General features: G+C 64.1%; 1 protein-coding gene across 3 annotated transcripts; it reads left to right on the top strand.

Moving 5' to 3' along the window:
- The first annotated feature begins 114 nt into the window (after nucleotides 1–114).
- Nucleotides 115–27,949, top strand: INTS1 (integrator complex subunit 1). Of its 3 annotated transcripts, none has more exons than XM_029947122.1 (47): nucleotides 115–478; nucleotides 943–1,233; nucleotides 3,823–4,019; nucleotides 4,100–4,237; nucleotides 4,497–4,656; nucleotides 4,806–4,911; nucleotides 5,021–5,207; nucleotides 5,585–5,730; nucleotides 5,823–5,964; nucleotides 6,677–6,853; nucleotides 7,371–7,479; nucleotides 7,959–8,079; nucleotides 8,347–8,424; nucleotides 8,860–9,017; nucleotides 9,510–9,606; nucleotides 12,215–12,306; nucleotides 12,430–12,490; nucleotides 13,184–13,381; nucleotides 13,572–13,701; nucleotides 13,895–14,074; nucleotides 14,156–14,305; nucleotides 14,736–14,915; nucleotides 15,010–15,114; nucleotides 15,417–15,584; nucleotides 15,660–15,771; nucleotides 16,647–16,808; nucleotides 17,390–17,536; nucleotides 17,824–17,922; nucleotides 18,184–18,308; nucleotides 19,208–19,462; nucleotides 19,875–20,034; nucleotides 20,281–20,421; nucleotides 20,638–20,803; nucleotides 20,898–21,021; nucleotides 21,693–21,823; nucleotides 22,236–22,323; nucleotides 22,413–22,639; nucleotides 22,728–22,851; nucleotides 23,850–23,983; nucleotides 24,333–24,525; nucleotides 25,137–25,264; nucleotides 25,553–25,665; nucleotides 26,153–26,266; nucleotides 27,009–27,079; nucleotides 27,345–27,436; nucleotides 27,546–27,655; nucleotides 27,748–27,949. In XM_029947122.1, exons 1-47 carry the CDS (start codon nucleotides 406–408, stop codon nucleotides 27,861–27,863), a joined length of 6,576 nt encoding a protein of 2,191 aa, XP_029802982.1. In that variant the 5' UTR covers nucleotides 115–405; the 3' UTR covers nucleotides 27,864–27,949. The 3 variants fall into 3 exon arrangements, with proteins under 3 accessions (XP_029802982.1, XP_029802983.1, XP_029802984.1); XM_029947123.1 differs by having other exon boundaries at nucleotides 115–463; nucleotides 27,748–27,863; XM_029947124.1 differs by lacking the exon at nucleotides 17,824–17,922.
- The last annotated feature ends 40 nt before the right edge of the window (nucleotides 27,950–27,989 follow it).

Consider the following 27,989-nt stretch of genomic DNA (forward strand, 5'->3'; position numbering starts at 1 on the left):
GAGGGCGGTGCAGCCACGGTGCAGAAGCCTCCCGCGCCACCGCCCAAGCCGTGCTGTTTTGCTTCCGGTTATTTCGGAAGTCGTGATGCCGAGGCCGACAAGGGAGACTTCCGGTTCCGGGACGGCCGCGGCTGGGGCGCTCAGGCCGTTCGCTGCGCCAGTGGTGCGTGGGCCGCGCTTCTGCTACCTGCGGTTCCGATCCGTCCCCGGCGGATCCGAGGCTGCGCCCGCGCGGCCCCCTGAGTCTCTCGGCCCTGAGGGGCCGTGGCCCCTTCGTCCACAGGCCCCAGCCCCGGACGGCCCGGGCATGAATGAATGAATGAGCGAGCGAGGGGACGGCGGATCGGCGCCGGCCTTCTCGGGTGACACCGAGGCGGCGAGGAGCAGCGCGGAGAGGGGGACAGAATGAACCGGGCCAAGCCTGCGACCGTCCGCAGGCCCAGCGCGGCGGCCAAGCCCTCAGGTTCCCGGGAGTCGGGTCTGAACCGGTGTCCCTGGGCGCGTGGGAACTTTTCGGGGCACATCCGAAGCTGCAGAAGCTGCTGAGCAGGAGCTCCCGGTCCGGGGGGTGAGGGGGGGGGCCCGAAGCACAGGTTCAGCTTGGTCACTGGCCAGCGCGGTGGCCGTGCACGTGTGACTGTGCGTCTCGGTGCCTCGTTTTCCTCCTCTGCAAATGAGAGGCCGGGTGCTTGGGTCCGAATCTTGTTAGGATCGCGTGAGCCGACGCTCCCAAAGCAGGGGTCTGTCTGGTCTGTAGTAAGCACCGCGTGACTGGTCCCCCAGACCCGGCTCTGCCGCGGGCTTGCTGGCGACTTGTTTCCTGCCTGCCCTGACCCTCGCTGGGTCCCCTCTGAGAAAGCGGGAGGTTGGAGGCCCTGTGCCCCATCCTTTCCACCTCCGCCGCCGTGTAAAGGTGCACTCGTCTCTCCCCTGTTTCTGCAGGGCACCCTCCGCCGGGAGACTTCATTGCTCTGGGCTCAAAGGGTCAGGCCAATGAATCGAAAACGGCGTCCACTCTGCTGAAGCCTGCCCCTTCCGGCCTGCCTTCTGAGCGCAAGCGGGACGCCGCAGCCGCTTTGGCCAGTGCCTCGGCGCTGACTGGCCTCACCAAACGCCCCAAACTCTCCTCCACACCCCCTCTGAGTGCCCTGGGGCGCCTGGCTGAGGCTGCAGTGGCAGAAAAACGTGCTATCTCTCCATCAATTAAAGAACCATCTGTGGTCCCGATTGAAGGTAAAGCCGGTGTCCGGACCTAGCAGAGAGCACAGCTCACAACTTGTCAGCAGGCTGGGGCTCCTGAGTGGCAGCTTGCAGGCGTCAGGGGCAGAGGAAGGGAGAGGAGTCATCTGGGAGCACTTCTCACGCTGGTGCCTCCTCTCCTCTTGTGCTCCCCAGCTCCATGACCAAGATGAAGATAGGGAAGCGGTAACACGGCCCAGGGCAGCTGGCCCAGGGCGGTCTCGGGCCCCAGTGGGCTGCAGGGGCAAGTTGACAGCAGGCATGTAACTGCAGTGAGCCCCAGTGGCCTCCTCTGTGAGTGTAGGGGGACCTACGATTCAGGATCCTTACCCGTGAAGCAGGCCAGGCTTGTGCCAATGCCCCGCTGTTGGGAAGTACATGGACTTTGCTGTCTCTGTTCTTTGGCCATCTCCCCTCTGCGGGAACTGGTTCGGACACTCCTGCACTGCCAGCTGCTGCCCTCCATGAGCAGCTTTGGTCCGTAGCTCCTTGTTTGTGTGGCGCCCTGGTGGAGCATCTCCCTGTGACGGCCCCGCTCTGGGCACGGGGTCAAGCAGTGACCGAGGCCAACCAGAGCCATGTTCTTAGGGGCTTTGCATTCTGAGGAGTCCCCCACTCTGCCTGCGCCTCGGTAATCCTCACCAACAGGAAAGAGTTGGCTTTTTCCCTAATTGGGAAGGAAACATTACAACATTAACCTCAAGGGAAGATACATCATCTTTGTTATTTGCAGAAAGGCTTTTGACATATACGAGTCTTCTAAGATTGTTCCTACTTTTCCATTGTTTCTGGCTGCTCCCTGAAGCCCCGTAGATCAGATCAGTCAAGTGTCAAGCCAGCCCCAGGTTTTGAACACATAGGTAGTCACGTGACAGCATTGGCAGACAGAAGGCTCACGAGGGACTGGTAACGTGCAGGTGAGCTGTAGAGGCTGGCTAGGATCTTGATGGGTGGTCGAGGATGTTGGGGAGCAAATGCTAGGCAGAGGCCTGCGTCCTGGAGAGGGAAGTATGACCTGGGGGACAGGCGAGGTCTGAGCAGCGCTGAGGGGTGGGGTGGGGGGCGGGGGGAGAACCGAGGGAGATGCTTGTGCGTGATGCGGGTGGCGGGAGGGAGCCCTGGGGCCTGGGGAGTGAAACACACAGTGGGGGCTCGAGCCAGGCCTCCAGGCCGGCCGAGCCTTGCAGGGCAGTGTCCCCCACCCCGAGGCGCCGCAAGGGCAGGCGACCACTAAAAGCATGCACAGCACCAAGGGTCCTGCTTTGGGCCACGGGTCTCCCAGTTAGCAGCTGTGCGTCTCCTGTATGCGGTGGTTCAGGAGAGCCGGTGAAACGTGGCGTGGAATGCACTTTCTGACGATGAGGCACTTTACAAACATCTCTACAAACAGAAGGCAGCACGTAGCCACGTGTGGCTCCTGGCGTGGCCTCTGGCAATATCTTTCGGGAAGTCCAGTCCACCTGCCGTGCCAGCTCATCCTCTGTCTTTAGCACCAGGAAAGCACTCCATGACATTGCTGACTCCTCTGTCCTCATTCAGTCATCTCAGCCATTAACAGCAGCACCTCCCTCAGTGTGTTTGTCTGTTTAAAGGCACTCAGAGGGGTGCCCGGTGGCTTAGTCGGTTGAGCCTCCAACTTCGGCTCAGGTCATGATCTCACGGTTCTCGGGTTCGAGCCCCCTGTGGAGCTCTGTGCTGATAGCTAGCTCAGAGCCCGGAGACTGTCTTTGGATTCTGGATCTTCCTCTCTCTCTGACTTCCCCTGCTCATGCTGTCTCTCTCAAAAACAAATAAAACATAAAAAAAACAATAAAAAAATAAAGACACTCGGAAGAATCTCAGGTCAAAGCGGACACCACAGAGGGGATTAGAAAATAACCAGGACCTGAGCAATGGCGAGTGTGGTTCCAGGAAAAGGCGTGGTGGCCCTAACGTGCTTCTGGGAGGCTCACTTAGCAAAGCCAGCACTGACTGCAGGGAGGTTGGTGCTCTGAAGCGAGACGAGGAGGGTGGAAAGCAGGCAGGACTAGAGATGGCGAATGTGAACATGGGGGAGAAGGTCAAAACCCAGAGAGGGTTCTTTGCCAAGGCTGTTAAGGCAGACAGTTCTCTTCAGGCCAGATGTGGGGGAGGGCAGGGGCACAGATGATCAGAGAAGCAGCCTTCTATGCGAAAGTTGATGGTGCGAATGGCATCAGATCAGTTAACTGGACGACTTAGAAAAAGTTGGCTCATTTCTAGAAAAACGTATTCTGGGAGCAGATAATTCCCAGGTAGGCGTGCAGGACGTGATGAGAGATCTGGAGGTGACTGGGCTGGCGCTCTGAGGCTATAGGGTGCTGTCCTGGCTGCAGCCCGGTGTTGGCCCAGTCAGGGCCCTGGGCCTGGCGGCTCCTGCCTTACTCCCTTCCCGGCAGTTACTGTTGTCCCCTGTGCAGAAGGGACAGCTGCGGCAGAGCCCTGAGACCCACTTGCTGGGTTTCTGGTGGTTTGCCCTGTTGTCCTGTGGCTTTGGGGGGGATCCTGAAGGTGGGTCCTGCTTGTGGCTGCCTGCTCTGATACAGCCCTTCCTGTGCCTGCCAGTTCCGCCCTCGGTGCTGCTGGATGAGATCGAGGCCGCTGAGCTGGAGGGCAATGACGGCCGCATCGAGGGGGTGCTGTGTGGGGCTGTCAGGCAGCTCAAGGCCACCCGCGCCAAGCCAGACAGCGCGCTGTACCTGAGCCTAATGTACCTGGCCAAGATCAAGCCCAACATCTTCGCCACAGAGGGTGTCATCGAGGTGAGGGCTGTGGGCACATGGGGCTGGGCCCTGGAGCCCTCCTCACCTCCCTCCCTCCCCTGACACTCTGTCTCCCGCAGGCTCTCTGCAGCCTCCTGCGGCGCGACGCCTCCATCAACTTCAAGGCCAAGGGGAATAGCCTGGTGTCCGTGCTGGCCTGCAACCTGCTCATGGCTGCGTATGAGGAAGATGAGAACTGGCCTGAGATCTTTGTCAAGGTGAGGCCACCTCTCCTGGGAGCTCATTGCGGCTCGGGGCTGACAGTGCAAGCACTGGATCCCCGGGGGGGGGGGGGAGGCAACGCTGAGTGTGCTCTTGCAAGGGGCTGTATGTCTAATGGCCTCGAGCATCTTCCCTGCGCTGACAGTGGTTGGGGGGGGATCGCCCTGGGAGTTGGCTGCCCAGGGAGCTGGGGATGTCCGGCGAGGGGCAGAGCTAGGGGCAGAGGCAGGGGGCAAGCAGTGGTGTCACGTGCAGGTGTACATCGAAGACTCCCTGGGGGAGCGGATCTGGGTGGACAGCCCGCACTGCAAGACGTTTGTGGACAACATCCAGACGGCGTTTAACACCAAGATGCCCCCCAAGAGCGTGCTTTTGCAGGGGGAGGCGGGGCGCAGCGGTGGGGATCTCAGTGCCGGTGAGAGACCCCGGTGGCTGGGCTGGGGAGCGGACAGGGTTTCCCTGAAGCAGGGGCTGGGGTCGCCTCCCTCCGTGGAACCCGGGCTTGGTGGAGGGAGGTGCTGGGGGGCCGGCAGGGAGTGTGTCCATGAGCGGTACCGTGTGCAGGCAGCAGCCCGCACCCCTCCGTCACGGAGGAGGAGGACAGCCAGACAGAGCTCCTGATCGCTGAGGAGAAGCTCAGCCCCGAGCAGGAGGGCCAGCTCATGCCCAGGTAGGTGCCCCTTGCAGCCCCTGCCAGCGGGATCCCGCGTGGGGCTGGGAGGCAGACGGGGGGCTTGTGGAGGGAGCCAGTCCTCCTTCCTCTCCCTGCCTCGGCCTAGGTACGATGACCTCGCAGATAGCGTGGAGGAGTACGTCCTGGACACGCTCCGCGACCAGCTCAACCGGCGCCAGCCCATCGACAACGTCTCAAGGAACCTCCTGCGCCTGCTCACTTCCACCTGCGGGTACAAGGAGGTGCGGCTGATGGCAGTACAGAGGCTGGAGATGTGGCTGCAGAACCCCAAGGTGAGGGCGGGCACCCAGCTGTGTGTGAGGCTGACGCACCCCTGCCCCCTGGTCCTGTGGGCGCCCAGCTGTGTGCGAGGCTGACGTACACTCCCCCATCCCCCCACCCCCACAGTCCACCGGGCCAGCTGGGTCCTGTGGGTGCCCAGCTGTGTGTGAGGCTGATGCACACTCCCCCATCCCCCCAACCCCACAGTTCGCCGGGCCAGCCCTCTGCCCCCCCACCCCAGCTCCTGTGGGCGCCCAGCTGTGTGGCAGGCTGACACCCCCCATCCCCCACCCCTGCAGCTCCCTGGGCCAGCCCCCTGTCCCCCAGGTCCTGCGGGTGCCCAGCTGTATGCAAGACTGATGCACCCCCTGCCCCCCCACCCCTGCAGCTCACTAGGCCAGCCCAGGACCTCCTGATGTCTGTTTGTATGAACTGTAACACGCATGGCATCGAGGACATGGACGTCATCTCCCACCTGATCAAAATTCGTCTCAAGCCCAAGGTTCTCCTTAACCACTACATGCTGTGCATCAGGTGGGGCCCTAGTGGGAGCAAGGAGGGCAGGAGGGTGGTGTGGCAGGTGGTCACAGGCCAAGTCAGTGCCCCTCGGCTTGGCTCGTTTCCAGGGAGCTGCTGAGCGCGCACAAGGACAACCTGGGCACCACCATCAAGTTCGTGGTTTTCAATGAGCTCTCCAATGCGCGGAACCCCAACAACATGCAGATCCTGTACACAGTGCTGCAGCACAGCGCGGAGCTGGCGCCTAAGGTGGGGCACTGGGGTGCGGGCAGGGGGCAGCTGCAGGAGCCACAGTCCAGAGCAGGGACGGCTGTGTCACGGACTCTTTCTTAGCAGCTAAAGCTGGATCTGTCCCCGAGGGGCAATGCCAGAGCCACGACCCATCCAGCTGTCCAAGTGGTGGTCACTCCCAAGTGACGTGGTGTCTGGTGTGGGGCTTTGCATGTGGCTCTGAGAGCCCTGGGATCCCGGGTGCTTTGGAAGGGCGGGCTGAGGGCAGTGCTGCCGTCGCAGGAACGGGCTGGCCTCTGAGGCGGCTGTGCACAGGGCAGCTGGTAAGTGAGGCCCCCGCTGCCACGGCTGCTCCTGCATCCTCACTGACGTGTGGGGGGCTGGGCCCGCAGAGCCAGCACACTCCACCCCTGAGGCTCGGCTGCTGTGGTGTAGACGCACACATGTCCCCAGCCAGTGTCTTAGTCTGTTCCCTGTTTAACAAGGGCCAGTCGTCTTCTGCACCTCTGCACTCCGTCCTCTGACGGAGCTAAAGGTGTGTCCCCTGCCGTCCTGCTGTCTGTGTGGCACCCGCTTGTGGCCCACGCGCTTCCAGGGATCCGGCAGCCATTCTCTCAGAAGGGTTCCCGGAAGTTTTCCACAGGACCAAGGGAGTGCCGCCAGCAGGCCTGTGGTGGGAGGGAGGTTGGCGGTGGCGGGGGGTGACCCCGCGTGTCCCCTGTGTGCGCAGTTCCTCGCCATGGTGTTCCAGGACCTTCTGGCCAATAAGGACGACTACCTGCGGGCCTCGAGGGCACTGCTCCGGGAGATCATCAAGCAGACCAAGCACGAAGTCAACTTCCAGGCCTTCTGCCTCGGGCTCATGCAGGAGCGCAAGGAGGCACCGTACCTGGAAATGGAGTTCAAGGTGCCGCTGGCGTCCCCCTGACTCCCGCGCTCTGCTGCCTCTTGGGCCATCTGTGGTCGGTGCCCCGTGTGCCCAGAAGCTGGTCCCAGAGGGCAGCGTGGGGCTCGTTCTGCATGAGGACCAAGGGCCTGGCCGCACATGGGTCACCTCTGGGCTGGGTGTTCTGGTGGATGTGTGCAGACGGGGCTTGGGAGCCAAGGCCAGGTGCCTGTTCAAGCCAGGGTGGGTCATCTGCTCCAGGGAGAGTTTAGGGCGTGAGGTGTTAGGGTGTGAGGTGCGGAGGGAGGTGATGTGGAAGAGGAAGGTGGTCCCCAGGGCCATGTAGGCCAAGTGGGCAGATGGCCCCACCCTCAACTTTGTTGGCTAAACCTTCCTCCTGTGGTGTGAGCAGGCCCTGGCCCCAGACCTCCCCCACTGGCCCTGTCAGGGCACAGGGTCCCTGGGCTTGCGTGCGGCAGGCCTGGGCGAGGGCCCCCCGCACGGGCCCCTCCAGACGCAGACATTGCCGTGCTTGCAGGAACGCTTTGTGGTGCACGTCACGGATGTGCTGGCTGTGTCCATGATGCTGGGCATCACCGCCCAGGTGAAGGAGGCCGGCGTCGCCTGGGACAGAGGGGAGAAGAGGAGTAAGGACCCGGGACGGGCCTGACCGCTCCGGTCCTGGAGCGGGGGCGGCGGGCGGCGGGGCCGGGCTTCTGAAAGCTGCGCCTGCCCGTTCTCTCGGCTCCAAGCCTGGTCTCTGGTTGGGTCACAGGCTCAAATCTCGGTCTCCCTCACTTGAGCGTGGCCTGCGGATGGGGACTGGAGGGGAGCAGGGTGGTGGTGGTGAATCCACGGGCCCTGCTGCAAGTCTGGTGCAGTCATTACCTTAATGACATCGTGAAGAATCGGAGGGGTGAAATCACTCAGAATTTGAGATTTCACTTCTCAGCTTTTCTCCGTGTACAAGGTTTGCACAGTGCTCCCTGAGGGCTCCCTGTGAGTCCGTCCGTGGGTTCCTCCCCATGAGCCCGTGTGCGTGGATGGGATACTCCAAGGACCCCCCCCCGCCCCCGTGCCCCCTGGCTGCCCTGCTGTCCTGCCGTAACCCCGTGTTCCTTTTCAGACCTTGAGGTGCTGCGCTCCTTCCAGAACCAGATCGCTGCGATCCAGCGGGATGCCGTGTGGTGGCTGCACACCGTTGTCCCCTCCATCAGCAAGCTCGCCCCCAAGGACTACGTGCACTGGTACAGCCGGCTCGAGCCACATGCATGCATTCTGGGAAGCCTGGCAGCCCTTCCCTGGGCTCAGCGAACTGAGGCAGCTGTCCCTTGAGCTGGGGGACAAGGCAGAGCCTGTCGGTGTGAAGTCCCATCTGGCCACCTCACTGGGGGGCTGCCAGAGGCTCTTGAAGATGCCCGGAGCGTGCAGTGTCCGTGCCTGTGGGGGATGTGTGTGGGGCCTGTCCGGGTGGCGAGTGCCCTGGGCACCCACAGCCCCTCTGTCCTCCACAGTCTGCACAAGGTGCTCTTCACGGAGCAGCCGGAGACCTACTACAAGTGGGACAACTGGCCGCCCGAGAGTGACCGCAAGTGAGCAGGCTGCTGTGCGCGGGGGGGGGCCCGCCAGGTGTACCCCGATCACCAGCCCCAGCGCGTTGTCCACCCCCAGGGGCTCGTCCAGCCCTCTGCACACGTCCTTCCTCCTCGTCTCCCTGGGCCCAGGACCACCCTGGCCCGCGTGTCCCCCATGCCCCAGCTGTCTTCACCTTTGGGTCCCTCTGCTTGTCTGGCTTGCTTGTCCCCTACTCCCGTGCCCTGTGCCTTCCTTATGCCGCTCTTCAGCAGGTGGTGGCCAGTGTGTTTGTGCCCCGGGGGCAAGGCGCCTGCTGCCATTCTTCCCTGTCCAGGCCAGGCCTCACCCTCAGGGGCCTTTGGTGTGAGGGAGCACAGGAGGAGGATAGCCAGGGCTCTTGCTGCTGTGGATGTGTGCGGCCCCACCGAGCCCCCCGTGCGCTCTGCCCACAGCTTCTTCCTGCGCCTCTGCTCAGAGGTGCCTATTCTGGAGGACACGCTCATGCGCATCCTGGTCATCGGGCTGTCCCGGGACCTCCCGCTTGGGCCCGCCGATGCCATGGAGCTGGCCGACCACCTGGTGAGGCGCGCCGCAGCCGTGCAGGCCGACGGTGAGGGTCCCCCCGCAGTGAAGGCCTTCGCCCCTGTGGGTGCCCAGGCTGCCACAGTGAGCCTGCCGCCACCGGGCGTCCGCTACACCTTGTGGCCCTGGGCTCGCTGGACTCGACAGGTCTCTGGAGTGGGGGATTGGGCGGAAGGTTTGTGCCTTCAGCAGTGACACACCGTGTGCTGCTTCCGGAGCCCACCCTGGGACCCACACATGTCCCTGTGATGACCCGAGGCCCCATGGAGGCCGCTGCCTCGATCCTACGTATCCTGCCTGTGGGCTGGGTGCACCTCTGGCTGCTGCTAGGCGGCCTCTGCCCTCAAGCCTGGTAGGCAGGCCCATTGGTGCCCAGGGCGCCCTCTTCAGCCCCTGCCTGCCCTCAGCTTCTGGAGAGCTCCCCCATCTGCTGTCTGTGGCGCAAACCCTGTGCCTCAGGCCCCCCACCCCGAGCGTGCGGACGGGCTTCTGGAACCTGTGTATGGCTCTCTGGTTTCAGATGTGGAAGTGCTGAAGGTGGAGAGGATCCAGCTGATCGACGCGGTCCTGAACCTGTGCACCTACCACCACCCTGAGAACATCCAGCTGCCCCCCGGGTATGGCGCTGCCCCCAGGCCCCCAAACCCTCCCACACCCCATCCCAGCCTAGCTTCTGGGGCCGCGCCCCCCTGCGCTCCCCCTGCAGCCACCTGATCCATGAGGGGGCCTCCTCCCTGTCTGTTGACCCACGTGCCCTTCGAGGCAGACAGCAGTGAGTTTGCGCCGAGTTCTTGTCCACCTTGCCGAGGCGTCGTCCACACGCGTCACCTACTTCAGGTTGTGGGCTTGCTGGTTTTAGTGAATTCACAGGCCAGGCCACCATCGCCACAGGCCAATTATAGTGTGTCTTTGTCCCCCGAAAGGAGCCCACACGCGGGTGCTGTCACCGTCACTGTCCCCCCACGCTGCCTGTAGCACGCCTGATCTGTCCCCCCGGCTTTGACTCTTGGAATCTCACCTAAACAGACACACGTGTCGTGGCCTCCCGTGTCCGGCCTCTCTCACAGGGCAGCACGTTTTCCAGGTCACTGTGTTGTAAAGCTTGCCATTGCTTGTGTGGACACCACAGCGTGTGTGCTGCCGCCTGGTGGCGGGGTGCAGCCAGCGATGTTCCTACCTGCGCTTTTGTGCAGACTTGCGGGGTCACGCGTCTGGCTTTCGGAGGAGCTGCCGCCCCACTGATCTCCATTCGTGGCAGCCTCGCCCTCGGGCTGTGGTCCCTCCACACCCCCACCCATGCTCACTGGCTTAGCTGGCCGGTGGTGGCGCCCGACGGTGGCGTTCGTGGGCCCTTCTCCAACCGCCGAGGGCACTGAGCCTCTTCACGCGCTCTTTGGCCGTTTGCACATCTTCTCTGGAGAGGTAGCTGCCCAGGTTCTTTGTCTGTTACGGGTTGTTTGAATTTTTGTTGCTGGGTTTTGGGAGTTCTGTACATATTGTTGACCTAGGCCCTGAATAGGTGACTTGTAGGTATATTTTCCCCGTTCACGCTCTTGGTGGTGTCCTTAGAGACACGGTGGGTTTTAATTTGGGAAAGGTTTGTTTTTCTGTGGTTTCTTATACTTTTGTGTCATTTCTTTTTGTTGATAAGTTATTTGTTTTGAGAGAGAGACCGAGAGAGTCGGGGGGGAGCAGAGAGGGAGAGAGAGAATCCCAAGCAGGCTCCACACTATCAGCACAGAGCCCGACGTGGGGGTTAACTCACAAACCGTGAGATCATGACCTGAGCCGAAGTCGAGAACTGGAGGCGTAACCGAGCCCCCCTGGCGCCCTTAGGTGTTCTTTCTCAGGAGCCACCGCTGGTCCAGGATCGGAAAGACTCCCCTCTGTTTTACGGTTTCAGGTCTTGAATGTTGACCTCTGGTCCCCGGGTTAGGTTTGTGCATGGAGGGAGGCAGGGCCCACCTTCATTCGGCTGGGGGTGGACGTGCAGGGGTGGTCGGCCTGGGGCCTCTGTGCTGCCCCGCGCAGGGACACACTGATGGCGTGGCCTGTGTCACTCTGCTGCCACGTGGGCTGGAGGCCCTCTGTGGGAAACCATTGTCTCACCCGGTCACAGACCTTTCCCATGCGTGACCGTCCTGAGCGGACTTTAACATCATGTCAGTGACGGGTCCACCTTCTTCTCTTTCACATGCTGCCTCTTGAAAAGTCTGGTCCTTCTCCCATTGAAGGTTGGGTCACACTTGTTGGCAGTCTGGTGACCACAGATGTGCAGGTGTATCTCTGGGCTCCCCATTGTGTTTTCTTGGTCTGTCTGTGTGCATGTCCAGGTCGGTGACGCTCTGTTCTCATCCTTGTGACTTGTGCTGAGGTTTGAAATTGGGAAGTAGGACTCTTCCAGCTCTGTTCTTTCTGAAAACAGCCGTGGCTGTTCTGGGCCCTTGCGTTTCCATGAGGATTTCCAGGTCCCCTTGTCCGTGGTCAGGAAAAAGCCACCTGGGATTTCAGTGGGTGTTGCTTTGATTAGGTGCAGGAGTTTGGGTAGCGTGGCCGCGCTAACAGCATCTGGGCCACAGACGTGGGACGACTTGTGTATCTTCTGTTCCTGACGTTAGTTGCTGCACGAGGGATTCACCACTTCATGTGTGTTTTGGGTTGCCGGTGCGCTCTGCTTCCTGACCTGGTCTTCCTCATGAGGCAGCCTGTTTGCCATCTTCCTGAGTCAGCCTCGGGTCTGCTTCGCTCTTTCCAGTGACTGTGCCGTTACAGCTTCTAGAATGTTCTGTCTTGTGATCTGAAAGAGCCATACTTTAATCATAAGCGTGTCATATGTGGGATGTGTAAATCATAAACAAGTTCACAGTTTGTATGGATAGACACCAGGCTTGTTTGTGGCTCTCTGATGGAAACAGCACGAATGATAACTAACACTGAGCTTTTCCGTTGCCACTGCCCTCATTCCCATGTTGTGGAATGGACGCCGGGGCTCGGCGACCTGAGGAACTTGGCCAGGGGTTCTGCAGGAATGAGGCCCCGGGCTGCACAGCGCCCTCCCCAGGGACACTGGCGTGGCTGGAGGAGCAGACCCAGGGGTTTGCGATCCTTAGTGTCCTTGCTGGTCAGTCACCGGATCATCCCTGGGCTGATCCACCCTGGTCAGGACCCGTTCCTGACCCAGCCTCGTGCACCCAAGGCCAAACCCTGGCTGTCCTTGCATTTTAGGTACCAGCCTCCGAACCTGGCCATCTCGACCCTCTACTGGAAGGCATGGCCCCTCCTACTGGTTGTGGCGGCCTTCAACCCTGAGAACATCGGTGAGCCGCCCATCCCTGGCCAGCTCGAACTGGGCGTTGCTCTTCCTTTTGTGGTGGACCCGGGGGAGTGGGGGGAGGAAGCACTGTGTTCTGGCCACCACCTGCTGTCCTTCTGCCCCCTAGGCCTGGCTGCCTGGGAGGAGTACCCCACACTGAAGATGCTCATGGAGATGGTAATGACCAAGTAAGTGGACTCACGCCGTGCTGGGTCTGCGGTGCCAAGGGCAGGGCCCAGTCTGCAGGACGCTGGGAAGCGGAGCGTGCCCCGGGTCCTCCACTCGCTCTGAAGCATCTAGTTTATTGTGCGGCCACTCAGGTTTTCTCTTGCGGGCTTAGTTTCTGAGTCTGGGCCCACAAGCGTTAGCGTCCCCTCCCTCCCGTGGGGTGGACTGAGGCGGGGCCTTGGTGGCTGAGGTCCTCCAGGGACAGGGTGGGGGTCATCAGAGCCAGGGCAGCAACGTGGAGGTGAGGGGCACAGTGGACCAGGTGGTGCAGCGGGCCCAGACGGGGGCGCCGCCTGGGGCCAGCACTGGGGACTGCCATGGTATGCGGTAACCGGGTGTGTATAGCCCTGAGCGGGGGCCCCCACTGGCCTGGTCTGAAGGGTTGTCCTCTGCCTGGGGTTGGCAGACTATGGGGCCCTAAGGACAGATGTGCTGCAAGCCGCAATCACACATGGTGGATTTGGCCTCGGCCCACGTGACAGCAGGCTGCATGTGCCTCAGGGAGCAGCTGGTCCTCCAGCAGATGCCCTGTGGAAGGAGAGGGGGTGGCCGGCCTGGGGGCTCCCTCCCAGAGGCCTGAGCTTGCAGCGTTGCTATGGCCCAGCTAGAGCCTCAGATGGGCATGGTCACGAGTTTCTCCTGTCGGTCTCCAGTAACTACTCCTACCCGCCGTGCACGCTGACGGATGAGGAGACCCGGACGGAGATGATCAACCGGGAGCTGCAGACGTCCCAGCGCGAGAAGCAGGAGATCCTGGCGTTCGAGGGCCATCTGGCAGCCGCCTCCACGAAGCAGACCATCACCGAGAGCAGCAGCCTTCTCCTGTCTCAGCTCACCAGCCTGGACCCTCAGTATGTCCTGGGGCCTGGGGTGGGGGCTGGCGGAGCAGCTCCTGGGACCCCCGCAGTGTCAGGCCTGCTCAAGCTGAGAGCGCTCCACGGCTGGGGGCGGAGGGGCCAGCGGGTGGGGGATGCCGCTGCTGCTCGGGGTGCTGGGTGTACTAGTGGCTCCCTGATGGGCTCGTGTCCCTGGGACCTTCAGGGGACCCCCTCGGAGGCCTCCTCCCCACATCCTGGATCAAGTGAAAGGCCTCAACCAGTCCCTGCGCCTCGGGCACCTGCTATGTCGGAGCCGAAACCCGGACTTTCTCCTCAACATCATCCAGAGGCAGGCGAGTTCCCTGTGGCTTGGGTAGGGAGGGGGGCGCCGGGACCATGGCCGCAAGCGGTGAGCCTGGAGCTGGAAGGGGGCACCCGGGGACTGACTCCTCCACGTGAAGCAGCTGCCCTCGGCCCTGGGGTGGGGGGTGCATGCGCAGACCGGCTGCCAGGGGCGCCACTGAGCGTGCCCGTGGCCCTGCCCAGGCCTCGTCACAGTCCATGCCCTGGCTGGCTGACCTGGTCCAGTCGAGCGAGGGCTCCCTGGACGTGCTGCCGGTGCAGTGCCTTTGTGAGTTCCTGCTGCACGACGCCGCTGACCCCACTGCGTCCGGGGAGGAGGAGGACGAGGGCGAGAGCAAGGAGCAGAAGGCCAAGAAGCGCCAGGTCGGTGCCCTCGAGCTCCCAGGCCTGCCGTGGCCCTGCACTTGGCCGCGCAGGTCCCTGAGCACCCCCTTGCTCCCGCAGAGGCAGCAGAAGCAGCGGCAGCTGCTAGGCCGCCTGCAGGACCTTCTGCTGGGCCCCAAGGCCGACGAGCAGACCACATGCGAGGTGCTGGACTACTTCCTGCGGCGCCTCGGCTCCTCCCAGGTGGCCTCCAGGGTGCTGGCCATGAAGGTGAGGCGCGGGCAGGGGGGGGCAGTGCCTGTCCCTCGCCCTCACTCCCTGGCTGGGTTTTGTCTCAGATGCCCCAACGGGGGTCTCATTCACCTGGGCTGCTCCTTAGCTGTTGCTCACGTCAGAAGGGTGATGGTGGTGAGGCCGGGAGAGGCAAAGCCTCTTCCACTTGCCCTTGGCCCTTCCCCGACACCGACGTGACTCCGGGAGAGACGGAGACGACAACTTGGTCCTGCCGTCTCTCACGAGGTGCCCCACAGCCTTCTAGAGAAACTGATCCAGCTGTTGCTTTCTCTCTTTGGGTCAAGTGTTCCCAATGGGACTTGGTGTCTCTGTCAGCCGGGTGGCCCCATCCCCGGGGCTCTGAGGGAGCGTGCCTGCCCCCAAGCTCTAGACGTGGCCTCTAGCCCACATGCGCGTCTCTTGGCAGGGCTTGTCCCTGGTGCTGTCGGAGGGCAGCCTGCGGGACAGGGAGGAGAAGGAGCCCCCGCTAGAGGAGGACTCGGGGGACGCGGAGACCCTGCAGGGCTACCAGTGGCTGCTGCGGGACCTGCCCAGGCTGCCCCTGTTTGACAGCGTCCGCACTGCCACCGCCCTGGCGCTGCAGCAGGTACAGGGCCGGGACCTGGCTGGGGGGCGGCTGCGGTGGGAGCAGGAGCCGGGCGCAGCCCTGCACCCTCAGCTCACGTGCCCTCCCTCCCCAGGCCATCCACATGGAGACTGACCCGCAGACCATCAGCGCCTACCTGGTCTACCTGTCCCAGCACACGCCCGTGGAGGAGCAGGGCCAGCACAGCGACCTGGCCCTGGTGAGGGGAGTGGGGACTGGCCCCTGGGAGGTCGTGGGGGTTCCAGCAGGTCTTCTGGGGTGTTCCTCCCCCCACCCTTCCTGGCGGGCTTTCCTCTGACCTTCCTGTCCTGTCTGCTTGCTCTGGATCTGACCTCAGGCAGCTTTTGCGGCCCCAGGGCTTTATGGAATGAATGGGTGCAGGGAGCAAGGGCACAGGCGGGCAGTCAGGGATCCCCGGAGGTCTCTCCACATGTGGGTTCCTTGCCGAGGGGCCGGCGCCAGCCGGGGGGGTCCCCTGATGACCATGCTCACCGCCCCCAGGACGTGGCGCGGCTGGTCGTGGAGCGCTCCACCATCATGTTGCACCTGTTTTCCAAGCGCTCCTGCAGCGCTGAGTCCGACGCCGTGCTGGTGGCCCTGCTCTCCATCTTCTCCCGCTATGTGAGGCGCATGCGCAAGAGCAAGGAGGGGGAGGAGGTGTACAGCTGGGTAAGGCTGGTGTCCCCTCCCTGGGCCCGGTCCCCCGTGCCCTGCCAGCACCGTCACCCCTCTTGTCTCCTGCAGTCGGAGTCCCAGGACCAGGTGTTCCTCCGCTGGACCGGTGGGGAGACGGCCACGATGCACATTCTGGTGGTCCATGCCATGGTCATACTCCTGACGCTGGGGCCGCCCCGTGGTGCGTGGCTTATGGGGGTGTGGGGGTGAGGGGTGGCTCCTAGTCTCCCTGCTTGCTTCCTCCTGCCCCTGAGCTCCAGCCTGGCCGGGTGGGGTCACATGGGGTGGCGGGGCCCCATATGGGAGAGACAGGACCCTCTCTCCTTCCGCCAGCTTTGGGGAAAGTGCGTTGGATTCTCCACGTGGCGGGAGGTCTCTTGAGCTGTCGAGCTCCTTAGATCCATAAGCCTGGGGTTTCCAGCCCATCCTCGCCGCCCCGGCCCATGGCATTGTGTCTTCGGGGCATGGTGCCTGGCCGTGTCAGCCTGTCCAGGCTCTCACAGCGCAGCCAGTGAAGCCCTCCATTCATGGAATGGCCTGGGCTGTGTCCAGGGGCTGGGACCTTCTGGGGAGGTGGGGGTGCACCCTCTCCAGCCTGGCAGCCTTCTGTTGGCCCCGTTCTGTCAACTGCTGTGGGCTGCTCTGCCACACCATGGTGTCCGGGTGTGGAGAGCAGCAATGGGGCTGGGAGGGTGGCCCTTGTCCAAAGGGCAGGAGTCTGCGAGCCTTGGACAGCAGAGAGAGGCTGGCCCTGGGTCAGCCTCGGGGAGTCTACGGGGCCTGGGAGCAGGGAGGAGGCGGGAGCCCAGGAGAGTGCCAACCCCATTTGCACACGGCCCCCAAGGCGGACTGGCCAGCTTTTCGGCACGCCCACGCTTCCGCTGGAACAGGGTCATGGGCATCGTGGCTCAGGAGGGGCAGGCACCGCGCACAGGTTGCCTCTGCCATCCTCTGAAGCGTCCGTTCCCACTCTCCCGGCCCCTCGGGGGCTCCTCACCGCGGAGCTGGGGGTGGAAGCGCTGCGGCGTCCTGCTCACCACGCCGTTCCTCCCGCAGCCGGGGATGGTGAGTTCCAGGCATTGCTGGACATCTGGTTCCCAGAGAAGCAGCCTCTGCCCACAGCATTTCTGGTGGACACCTCGGAGGAGGCGCTGCTGCTGCCCGACTGGCTGAAGCTGCGCATGATCCGCTCGGAGGTCCCTCGCCTGGTGGATGCCGGTGAGGGGGTGTCGCCAGGGCGGCAGCCGGGCTCTTCCACTGACGCACGCTAGAGAGAGCAACATGGCGGCCTTTGTGGCCCTGGGGTATTTGTTATTCAGTAGGTGCTCATGGGCCCCTGGTGTGCCTGGTGCCATACTGGGCTTTGGGGCGAGCGCCATGCTGCCCCTGTCCCTGCCCGCCAGCACCTCGATGCTGGAGAACAGAGAAGTGGCCTGGTCCTCTCTTCTGGTTCTGGAAGCATGCCGTGGGGGCCAGGCGGCCTGCCTGAGGATGTTCCCACAGGGGCCAGTGCAGCGTCCGGGCGGGAAGCACCAGGTGGGTGGAGGACAGCCGGGAGGCAGTTGGGTACGTGGCAGGGCACAGTCTGAGGAGCTCAGGCCCCGTGAGCTACAGGGAGCCAAGGATGGTGGTAGAGGGACTCAGGGATGAGAGGGAAGGAGGCACGGGGCTGCCACAGTGCCCTGGCTAGCGAGGCAGGGATGCCGGTGGCGAGACTTGTGGGGAGAGGCTTTAGCCCCAAGGAGGACCCCCTGGGCCCTGGGTGCAGAGGAGGGGCACCAAGCACACATCCCTCCCAGCTCTGCAGGACCTGGAGCCCCAGCAGCTGCTGCTGTTCGTGCAGTCCTTCGGCATCCCCGTGTCCAGCATGAGCAAGCTGCTCCGGCACCTGGACCAGGCAGTGGCGCACGACCCGCAGACCCTGGAGCAGAACATCATGGACAAGAGTAGGAGCCAGGGACCACCCCCTTGCCCCCGACCTTCCACCCGTGGCGCCCCCCACCCGACCCTGTGTGCTCTGGAGCCCAACTGCCCTGTCCCGGCACGTCCCGGGAGTCCCTGCCTGCCCCAGGAATTCAGGTTGGAGATGCTGCGGGGTGCGCTTGGCACCAGCAGGCCCTTCGCTGAAATACCCTCGACTCAGCTTGTGAAACCTTCAGGAAGCTGGGTGTTTGGGGGAGTGGCGCTCGCTCCCTTGGGCCGAGGGTGTGTGACCCTGACTGCTGGCTCACAGATTACATGGCTCACCTGGTCGAGGTTCAGCATGAGAGAGGAGCGTCCGGAGGCCAGACCTTCCATTCCCTGCTCACGGCCTCCCTGCCGCCCCGGCGAGGTACGGCCCAGCCCCCTGACTCACACCTCAGCACGCCACCCACCAGCTGAGGCCTCCCAGACCCAGGGCACACACATGGCACGGGCAGGTGCCCAGCCTCCCGCTTGCAGGCCCTGCTCCTCATGGGCATCAGCAGGCCTGAGTGAGCCTGGGGTCCGTGCAGGGCCAGGGCCCCTCTACAGGGCCTACTCTCAGGTGCGGGGCCGGCGCAGGACGCTGGCACAGAAGAGTCCTGAGCCAAGGCCTGTTCTTTCTGTGCAGATAGCGCAGAGGCGCCAAAACCCAAAAGCAGCCCTGAGCCACCTTCGGGCCAGGGGCGGACCCGGGCTGCAACCCAGGTGCGGGTGCTCGGCCCCGAGGACGACCTGGCCAGCATGGTCCTGCAGGTACTGCCACCGCTGCCTGGGACAGTCCCTCCTCCCGCCCAGAGAGAGGGCTTTTACCCCAGAGCCCACGTCTAGATGGGGTGGGTGCCCCGGAGCCAGCACCCAGGTCAGAGCCGTGGCTCCCCTCCTCAGAGCGAGGCCACCCTAGAATAGTTGCTCCACTTTCCTGTGCCTCAGTTTCCTGGAAAACCGGCTGGTCCTGTGCCCACCTTGGACGGGTTGTGTAGCATGTTCTGCTATGAGTGCAGGGCTGGAGAGGCCGGGCAGGCCAGGCGGCTGCAGGGCTGACTTTGGCTGGCATGAGCCCTCGGCCCCATCCCGAGCTCTGAGGGCAGACCTGCCGTGCTGACGGGCATGCATTGTTCGTGCGGTGCATTTCGTCCCCTGGGCGGCCGGCCCATCCAGGGTTGTGCACCGTCATCGACGCCTGGAATGGCTCTCTGTACGCTCGCTTCCTGGCCGCCACCCTGCGGCCTGACGCCAGGGCTTGCCCCGTTCCTGACTCGTGTGTGCACATGGACCTCACAGCCCAGGGTCCCCTTCCCAAATGGTGACGTTCACTGCAGACGTGCAGTCTTCCTGCTCACACTTGCACGCTTGCTGTCTGTCCAGTGGGCTGCTTCTTCTCCCCCGCCTGCCCGCCTCGTCAGCTCACAGCGCCTAGGCTCAGTGCTTGTTCTGTGAAGGCAAGCCCCCGCCTTATCCTGACCAAGGAACCCCCCCCGCCACAGGCCACTGTCAGGGGTCCTGGGTGCCTACCCCGCGTCTCCTGAGAGCACACAGCTGGCATGGTCCAGCCACAGCGGGTCCACCATTCTGGTGGGAGCACAGGGTGTAGCAGGCCAGGGGCAACCCTTCTGCTGAGCTGCTCCCTGATGCTGCCCTTCGCTCTGCTCCAGATCTTCCCGCTGAGCCCGGGCCCGCGGTGGCAGAGCTCCAGCGCCCGCCCGGTTGCCCTTGCACTGCAGCAGGCCCTGGGGCAGGAGCTGGCGAGACTCCGCCAAGGGAACCCCGAGCTGTCCGGCATCACGGTGCGCCTCCTGCAGGCTGTCGCCACCCTGCTCAGCTCCCCGCATGGCGGGGCCCTGGTGATGTCCATGCACCGGAACCACTTCCTCGCCTGCCCCCTGCTACGCCAGATCTCCCAGTACCAGGTGGGGGCTTGGGCGGCAGAGCCCTGGGAGCCACGAGGGAGAGTGGTGGCAGGTGTTCTGGGCGCAGGTCTCAGCCTCAGGTCTGCCCTGAGGCCCGAGTCTGGGCCCCGGCTCTGCCTACCAGCTGTCCTCGAACTGTCCCCGTGCCGGCCTTCTCGCTCCTGCAGGGCTGGGTGACAGCCCCACTTCTGCCCAGGGACATGCGCTGCGGCAAGCCAGGGCAGGGAGGGCCAGTGTGCCCGCGTTCAATGTGTGTGTCGGATGTTTTCTCTTCTTCCCAAGCCCCAAGGCAGCCAGTTGCAAATAGAATAGCTTGCTTGCTGTGGGGTTTGAAAGGACCTGAGGTCCCGGGGCGATCTGGTGCGACTCTGCCCCGGCGCCAGCTCTGAGCTGTGCCCCTCCGCCCCCCCAGCGCTGTGTGCCGCAGGACACCGGCTTCTCGTCGCTCTTCCTCAAAGTGCTCGTGCAGATGCTGCAGTGGCTGGACGGCCCCTCCGGGGAGGGCGGGCCCCTGCAGGCCCAACTCAAGCTGTTTGCCGCCCAGTACTCAGCGCGGCGCAGGATCAGCGATGGTGAGGGCCTTGGGCTCACTGCTGCTCCCTCAGGGGCGTCAGCCGTTGGGCTCTGTTGCCCTGGGTGGGCGGGCATCAGCATAGACATGGCCCAGGGATTCGAAAACTGGGGCTTTGGGGAACCAAGTGGGATCCCTAGCGGGAAGTGGGGGGGGGCAGGGACAGGGGCTGCCTGGATGGGGCAGGTGGAGGCGTGGGGACAGAGGCCTGCACCAGACCCCGGGTCACACATGTACTTGCCCGTAGCACGGAGTGGGCTCCTGCGCCTTGCTGAGGCCTTGGCGTTCCGTGGGGACCTGGAGGTTGTCAGCTCTACTGTCCGGGCCGTGGTCACCACCCTCAGGTCGGGGGACAAGTGTGGCGTGGAGCCCGAGCTCGTCGGCAAAGGTAACTTGGGGCTGGGAACCATGACACCCAGCCTGGCTGCCTAGCGCAGCAGTCCTCTCCTAGGTGCCCCTAAAATGGGGCCTATGGAGAGAAGTGGTGGTCTGCCGGGAAGGCTCTCCCCCTACAGGGTAGCCCCAGCCTGTCTGTCCCAGAGTCAGGTGGTCCGCATCTGCCCCCGGAGCTGCGGTGACACTGGACATCCCATTTCCCCTGCAGTCCTCCAGGGCCTAATTGAGGTGGGGTCGCCTCACCTGGAGGAGCTGTTGGCCGCACTCTTTGCCACTGCGGCCCCCACCTTGAGGCCCGTGGCGGTGGTGAGCTCCCTGCTGCTGCAGGAGAAGGAGCCCACGGCCCCAGGGGAACCGGAGGCTGACAGCTGCAGGTGAGCTGGGGGGCTGGGGGGTTGGGGGGGGGTGTGGCCTGCCCGCGGGCAGCCTTGGCAGGCCGTTTCCGACCTGTCCCTGCATTCCTTTCAGCCCGGAGGCGGTGCAGCTGGGACCCTGCTCCGGTCTCCTGGTCGACTGGCTGGAGACGCTGGACCCCGAAGTGATCGGCAGCTGCCCCGACCTGCAGCATAGGCTGCTCTTCTCACGGGCCAAGGTGGGCTGCGCTCCGGCCTTGCCCGGGTCGGTTTCTGTCCGTGTCAGCTAAAGTCCCCTCGGTCTGGATGGCTGCCTTGTCCCGTCCCTGCAGTGTTCAGACTTGGTCACTGGGGCAGGTGGGCAAGAGTGTGGCTGGTGCTTTGTGGCCTTGTGGCCCAGGGCCTCGCGCAGGGACGGGAGGTGCCGTTGGCGATCTGCAGGGGGAGCAGAGCCCGGCCCCCACCAGGGATGGGTCCCCCGAGGACCCTGCGTGGAGAGGCTGGGAGTCAGTGAGCAGTGATGGCCCCACCCAGTCCCGGAGCTTCCCAAGGTGCTCCTGTGTTGCGGTGTCAGGATGGCCGAGCGGGCAAAGGCGCCAGACTCCAAGGTGCTCCTGTGGCCGGCGTCAGTCTTCAGATGGGGCTTTGGGGCAGGAGATGGGGACTAGGGCCTTGTCATTCTTGTTCACACTCACTGTCTCCGAGGAGCCGGTGCAGCTTCGGTGACTCCGGCTGGGCCCCATGTGGCCGGGGCTGCCTCCCAGGCCTGAGCTCCAGATCTTGCCAGAAACGTCCCTCCCCCTCTGCTCCCCAGTGGCTAGAGCGGCACCCTCTCTGCTGACCCTACTCAGCAGGGGACAGCTGGCCGGTCAGCCCTGCAGGGACCATCCCAGGTGTCCTTTCTTCCCAGGGCAAAAGTCATCCAGGCCTCCAGGTGCCGTCTTTCCGACCCTACCTGCTGGCGCTTCTCACTCACCAGTCTAGCTGGTCCACGTTGCACCAATGTATCCATGTTCTGCTGGGGAGAAACCGGGAGCAGAGGTGCACCGCCCCCTCCACCCGCCTGGGTTCCTTGGGTGCCTGGGGCCTTGCTGCGCTTGCACCCTGGAAGGGGGCCCTGTGGTGGGCGTTACCACCCTGGGGACACAGAGCCCTGTGGTCCACTGCCCCAGGCATCCACCAGGTGGAACGTCCAGTCCTCAGAGGGTGCCCGACGCTGTTGTCCGTGCTGTATGCAGGGGTCCCAGGGGCTGGGTGGGTGGGGGCAGGGCCATTAGTTTTGCTGCTGTGAGGTCAGGTGGGGCGGGTGGCCCTTATGTCAGAAGCTCATCAGGAAGTGGGGTCTGTGGTCCAAACCGTCTGTCACCGGGATGCGTCTTGCCTCATGTTTCCTTGTCACACTATGGCTTTGATTCTGTGCCCAGAAACTGAGACAGCCCCCGCGCCCTTCCAGGTTCGACCCCACGGCCTCTCTGGACTTCCTGTGGGCCTGCATCCACGTGCCACGGATCTGGCAGGGCCGAGACCAGCGCACCCCTCAGGCAGGTCTCATGGAGGGGGGGCGGGGGGCAGGGTCCAGTGAGCCCGTCGGTGTGTCCGGTGCTGACAGGCAGGTGGTCGCTGGTTGCAGAAGCGGCGGGAGGAGCCGGCACTACGGGTCCGGGCGCCCGAGCTCCTCGGCTTGGTGGAGCTGATCCTGGCAGAAGCGGAGGCCAGGGGCCAGGATGGGGACACCGCCGCCTGCAGCCTGCTCCAGGCCCGGCTGCCCCTGCTGCTCAGCTGCTGTCGTGGGGACGACGAGAGCATCCGGAAGGTGACGGTGCACCTGACAGGCTGCATCCAGCAGTGGGGCGACAGGTAAGCGTGACTGACCCCTGCCTGCAGGCCCCCAGGCCGCCGCCCGCGAGCCCCATGTGCCCAGCAGTCCCGCCTCGGTGTCTTCCAGCATGTCGGGCAGGCGTTGCCGGGACCTGCTGGTGCAGCTCTACCTGCAGTGGCCGGAGCTACGGGTGCCCATGCCCGAGGCCCTGCTGCACAGCGGAGGTGCCGCGGGCAGCAGCACCTGCAAGGTGAGCGGTGGGGGCACCCGGGGGGCAGGGCTGGCCGCTGCTGGACAAAGCAGGTCTTGGCCAAGTGCAGTCGCTCAGACTAAAAGCCAGAGCAGGAACATGGGTGGCAGTGGTGCATCGGGTGGCCCGTGGAGCAGAGGAACTGTGTCCTCATAGCCCCGTGTTCCCTCTGTGAGCCACGAAGATGCGCCACCTGGCACACGGGGTGGCAAGCATGGCGTCGGTGCACGCTGGAAGCGTGCCTCGAGCAACACTTCCTTGTGTCCCAGTGACTGCCCAGGCGTGTGTCCCCCGGAGCCTCTGTGCAGTGACACGTTTGTGGGCCCCCTGCACTCTGTGTGGTCCCAAGAACCAGGCATGCTCGGCGCACACGGGTAGCTTGCTCCTTTCCGTGGCTTTGGGGTTGTCCACTGTGCGGCCAGACCAGCTCGCTCATGTCTCCCCCCAGCTGGGCACTGGGCCCGTCAGGCCGTGCGGCCTGTGTGCCGGCCCGTGTGGCGTTTGCTTTCACTGCCTTGGGCAGATCTGGGCAATGGCATGTGAGGTCGGCGGGGGCCTTCCACACCTGCTTCCTTGGTTTGGCCTCAGGTAGGATTTGCCACCTTCTGTGCTTTTTCCAGTATGAGGCAGGGAAGGTAATTTTTTATAAGCGTGTTTCATTCACTTTTTCATACACATTAGTCTTGCAGAGTTGAGATCACATTTCATACACCATGTTGCTTTTTTGTCTCCACGTAGCGCACTGGCGTTCAGACAGGCGCGGCAGGGTTTTGTGGTGGTTGGTGAACGCCGTGTGCGGTGCTGTCTGGCAGCTTTGGCTTTGGCCTGGTTACACTGACCTGTGTCCCTGCAAGGCACAGGGGGGCGGCTCTCTCAGGTCCCCTGCATGGCGGGACGGGGCGTGGGCCTTCCGAGGTGGGCCCTGGCCCCGTGCACGGCAGGCAGGGGGGACGCCAGGGCTGCGGGTGGGCCTGGCCCTCACGCCGCTGTCCCCTCAGCTGGACGGCCTCATCCACCGCGTCATCACCCTCCTGGCGGACACCAGCGACTCTCGGTCCTCCGAGAACAGAGTGGCCGACGCGAACATGGCCTGCCGGAAGCTGGCTGTGGCCCACCCGATCCTGCTGCTCAGGTAGGGGCGCCTGGCCATGCTCTAGGGGCCCCGGTAGGGCCTCTGGTGGCTCCTCGCATCCTGCCGGCACTCGGGGGCTTGTTTAAGAGGGGGCTCTGTGTCTGGAAGCTGCTGGCCCTCGTGGCCCAGTGACGGCAGCTGGCTCCTTCCTGACCAAGCTGTCTGAGGCGGGAGGGCCCGGGTACAGCCCTGGGGGTTGGGTCAGGACAAACACCACCTCGCAGGCCTGGAACTGGGTGGGATGGTCAGGGGGTGGGGTGTCCCCTCAGGGTGGCCCAGGCTGCAGACCGCGGGGTTCCTGTGGACTCGTGTGGTGGTGCTGGATTTGTGGGCACCCTTCGCCCCCCAGGCACCTGCCCATGATCGCAGCCCTCCTGCACGGCCGCACCCACCTCAACTTCCAAGAATTCCGGCAGCAGCACCACCTGACCTTCTTCCTGCACGTGCTGGGGGTCCTGGAGTTGCTACAGCCGCAGGTGTTCCAGAGCGAGCACCAGGGGGCGCTGTGGGACTGTTTGCGCTCCTTCGTCCGCCTGCTTTTGGTGGGTCTGTCACCGCCCTGGGCCCTCCTGCTTTTCAGATGCATAGCTGGGCATTTGGGCCCCTCCAAGGACAGGGGACACCTCCCCCCACCCCCGCCTGTGTGCCCTTGTCCCTCCTCTGCCCACTGGCCCCTCCTGTGGTTCCCCATATCCTCCGCCCTCCTGTTCTCACAGCCTGGCCAGGCCTGGCCTTTCTGACTGGGGCTGCTGGCTCTGTCCCCTCTGTCCTATGGGCAGATGCAGGACATAGAGCACCCGGGGCCTGTAGGAGAGCAGACCTGGCCCATGTCACCACACTAAGGGCAGGGCCAGGCTGCCTCTCTGGAGGCTTCTGTCCTGGGCACCAGCTTCCTCCTTCCCGGGTGCCTGGGGATAGCCCATGTTCTGCAGTCGGGGCTCCGCGCTGCCCTCTGTGCGACCGTCTGATTCCCGGGGTCTGTCATCCACCTGCTCTTGTGTTCCAGTCAGATCTGCCTGTCTGCTTGGGCAGCGGGGCTGTGTCGGAGACCCTTAACATAGCGGCCACCCACTGTGGGGGTTCCTGTCCTGAGGCCTGGGGGGCTGGGGGGGTGGGGAGGGTACTCCGCAGTGAACCCAGCTTCTCTCCGCAGAGCTACAGGAAGTCCTCCCGCCACCTGGCACCCTTCATCCACAAGTTCGTGCACTTCACCCACAAGTACGTGACCTACAATGCCCCGGCGGCCGTCTCCTTCCTGCAGAAACATGCAGACGCACTGCAGTGAGTGTGCACGTGTCCGGCCCACACGGGCTTCTGCAGGGCAGGGTCCAGGCAGCCAGAGGGAGGGCAGCGGGGAGGGTGGGCAGTGCTCCGGTCTCGAGCAGGGTGGTGGCCAGGAATAGATGCTGCCTGAGGGCTGGAGCCTGGGGGGGGTGCGGAGTAGAGGTGAAGGCTTGCCCACGTCCGTGGCGCTATTCTGAACTTGCTTACTGAGGCTCCTCGCCTACCCCCACGCCCTCCCGTCTCCCCTGTGGCATCTTCCTCACGGACAACTTGTGCCCTCCCCAGCGACCTGTCATTCGACAGCAGTGACCTGGTGACACTCAAGTCCCTCCTTGCAGGGCTGAGTCTGCCCAGCAGGGATGGCAGAGCCGACCGGGGCCTGGACGAGGAGGGGGAGGGTGAGTGGGGCCCAGGGGGCTCTGCCAAGAAGGGGCTGCGGGGCGTGCAGGGGCAGCTGTGAGGGAGCCGGTGAGCCCCGGACCCAAGGCAGGAGATCGGTCCCTGGGCTCTGAGCTCTTGTGCTGCCCCCAGTCTTGCCAAGTCATTTGTGTGGAATTCATAGAAACTTTGTGGGGCACGCATGCACCTTTATTGAGTGCTTGCTATGTGCCAGGGCGGCACTGGGGCAGCTCCCGAGATCCCTGTAGGGTGCACCATCCCCCATGTTCCAAGTACACGTGGTGCACCAGCCATTGTGTTCCGTCCTGGGCAGCGGCCGCAGTCTGCAGCCATATGGGATTGTGGGGGGTGCCGGAAAGGGACAGCTCCCACGTAGGTTTGGAGCCATGGTGCTGAGTGCCAGTGGGCTCTTCCCTGGGGTGGCTTCCCTTTGGGGCCCGGGTCGCAGTGTCCCTGGCCTGACAGCCCCAACTTCCCGGCCTCCAGATGAGAGCTCGGCAGGCTCCCTACCCCTGGTCAGCGTCGCCCTATGCACCCCTCTGACCACAGCGGAGATGGCCCCCTACATGAAGAGGCTCTCCCGGGGCCAGGCTGTGGAGGGTGAGTTCAGGAGCCTGGCTCTCACAGACCAGGGTGACCCTGTGGTGGGTGAGGGGCGCCCGTCGTGGTCCTGTGGTGCCCTGGGTACAGGACACCCGGCCATCCAGAGGACGGCAGAGTCTCTGCCAGGGAGGGGCTGGGTTGCCCTGCCAGCAGCCTCACTGAGGCACAGATGCGGTGGAAGAGCGGGGGAGCCCCTGAGCCGTGGGGTGGGGGAAGGGGGAGGCCAGGGGCCCGCAGGAGAGCAGGTGGGCCGGCGGCTGCACCAGCTCGGGCTCCCGGGCACACAGCGGGGTGGGTTTGTGTCTGGGCATCGGCCTCCCCCTGCAGAGAGGAGTGCAAGGAGCAGCTCAGGGTGCCTGGGGACAGACCGTGGGGAGGGCGGGCCCAGTGCAGATCTCTGGCCTCCGTCTGCTGGACGAGGCTCTGGGGGGGCCTGTACTTCTGGACGCTTCCCTGCCAACCAGTGCCTGGTGGAACTGGGAAGCTGCCAGGATAGCTGGTGCTTTTCAGGCTCACCAAGCACTGAGGGTGGCGGAAGTTTCCAGAAGGCACTGGCACTAGCGTTTTGATAGACCACCAGTGCAGAGACCAGACCAGGGTCCTGGTGGTGCCCTTCCTTGGCCTCTGGCAGGCAGGGTGGGGGTCAGCACGGGCTGAGGCTCCTGCCTCTGGACTGGGAGCCCAAGCCTGGGTCCCTCTGCCATGGCATGGCCCTCATGTACCTCTTCTGACCCCTTAGATCTGTTGGAAGTTCTGAGTGACATCGATGAGATGTCTCGGCGGAGACCTGAGATTCTGAGCTTCTTCTCGGTGAGGGAGCCGAGGGCCCGGGGAGCCCGCCAGCCTTCCTGTGGGAAGCGGGTCGTGCTGCAGGGATAAGGCTGCCCACATCTGAACCCGGCCCTGCCCCAGGCGCTCCCAGTGGAGCAGGGAGCCCGGCCTCACTCTGGGGACCCGTGGCCAGCCAGCGCCTCCCGCCTGGGGTGCTGAGGCCACAGGGGCGGGGGCTTGGGGAGCAGGGTCCCTTGCCTGGGGGCTGGTGGTGGGAGCTCCTGTCACATCCCTGTCCCTACAGACCGGTCTGCAGCGGCTGATGAGCTCCGCTGAGGAGCCGTGTCGCCACCTGGCCTTCGGCCTGGCCCTGCGCGCCATCCAGAACAGGCCCAGGTGAGCCCAGGTTACCCTGGGGCGGGCTCTCATCGGTCACTGTGCCCCATGCGGGGCCTGGCCGCGGGCGTGGGAGGAGGCGCCCGGCTGAGCATGTGTGTGTCTGCAGCATCGCGGCGGACTTCCTGCCCACGTTCATGTGCTGTCTGGGCAGCCGGGACTTCGAGGTGGTGCAGACGGCCCTCAGGAACCTGCCCGAGTACACGCTCCTCTGCCAAGGTTAGTCCTAGCCCGGCCCTGTCCTGCCCTTGGGGAGGCCTGGTCAAGGCATGGCTCTGCCGGACCCTGACGCGTGCACCCCGGGCCCCCAGAGCACGCAGCCGCGTTGCTGCACCGGGCCTTCCTGGTGGGCATGTACGGACAGATGGACACCAGCGTCCAGATCTCCGAGGCCCTGAGGATTCTGCACATGGAGGCGGTGATGTGAGCCGGTGCCGCGCCGGCACGGGGACCTGCTGCTATCCCAGTGAGCCTGGAAAGGGGCTGGTTTTAAATAAAACATCCTGAATCACCCGAGTGTCAGCGGCTTGTGTTCACCTTCGGGGAGACGTGG

The sequence above is a fragment of the Suricata suricatta genome, chromosome 8 (assembly GCF_006229205.1).
Source record: "Suricata suricatta isolate VVHF042 chromosome 8, meerkat_22Aug2017_6uvM2_HiC, whole genome shotgun sequence".
NCBI lineage: Eukaryota > Metazoa > Chordata > Mammalia > Carnivora > Herpestidae > Suricata > Suricata suricatta.

Excerpts from the sequence above, each read along its gene's own strand:
- INTS1 (XM_029947122.1), top strand. The coding sequence starts at position 406 with ATGAACCGGGCCAAGCCTGCGACCGTCCGCAGGCCCAGCGCGGCGGCC. Across the intron at positions 12,491-13,183 it reads ATGGAGATGGTAATGACCAA|TAACTACTCCTACCCGCCGT; the intron begins GTAAGTGGACTC and ends GTCGGTCTCCAG. Across the intron at positions 22,852-23,849 it reads CGGGCAGCAGCACCTGCAAG|CTGGACGGCCTCATCCACCG; the intron begins GTGAGCGGTGGG and ends CTGTCCCCTCAG.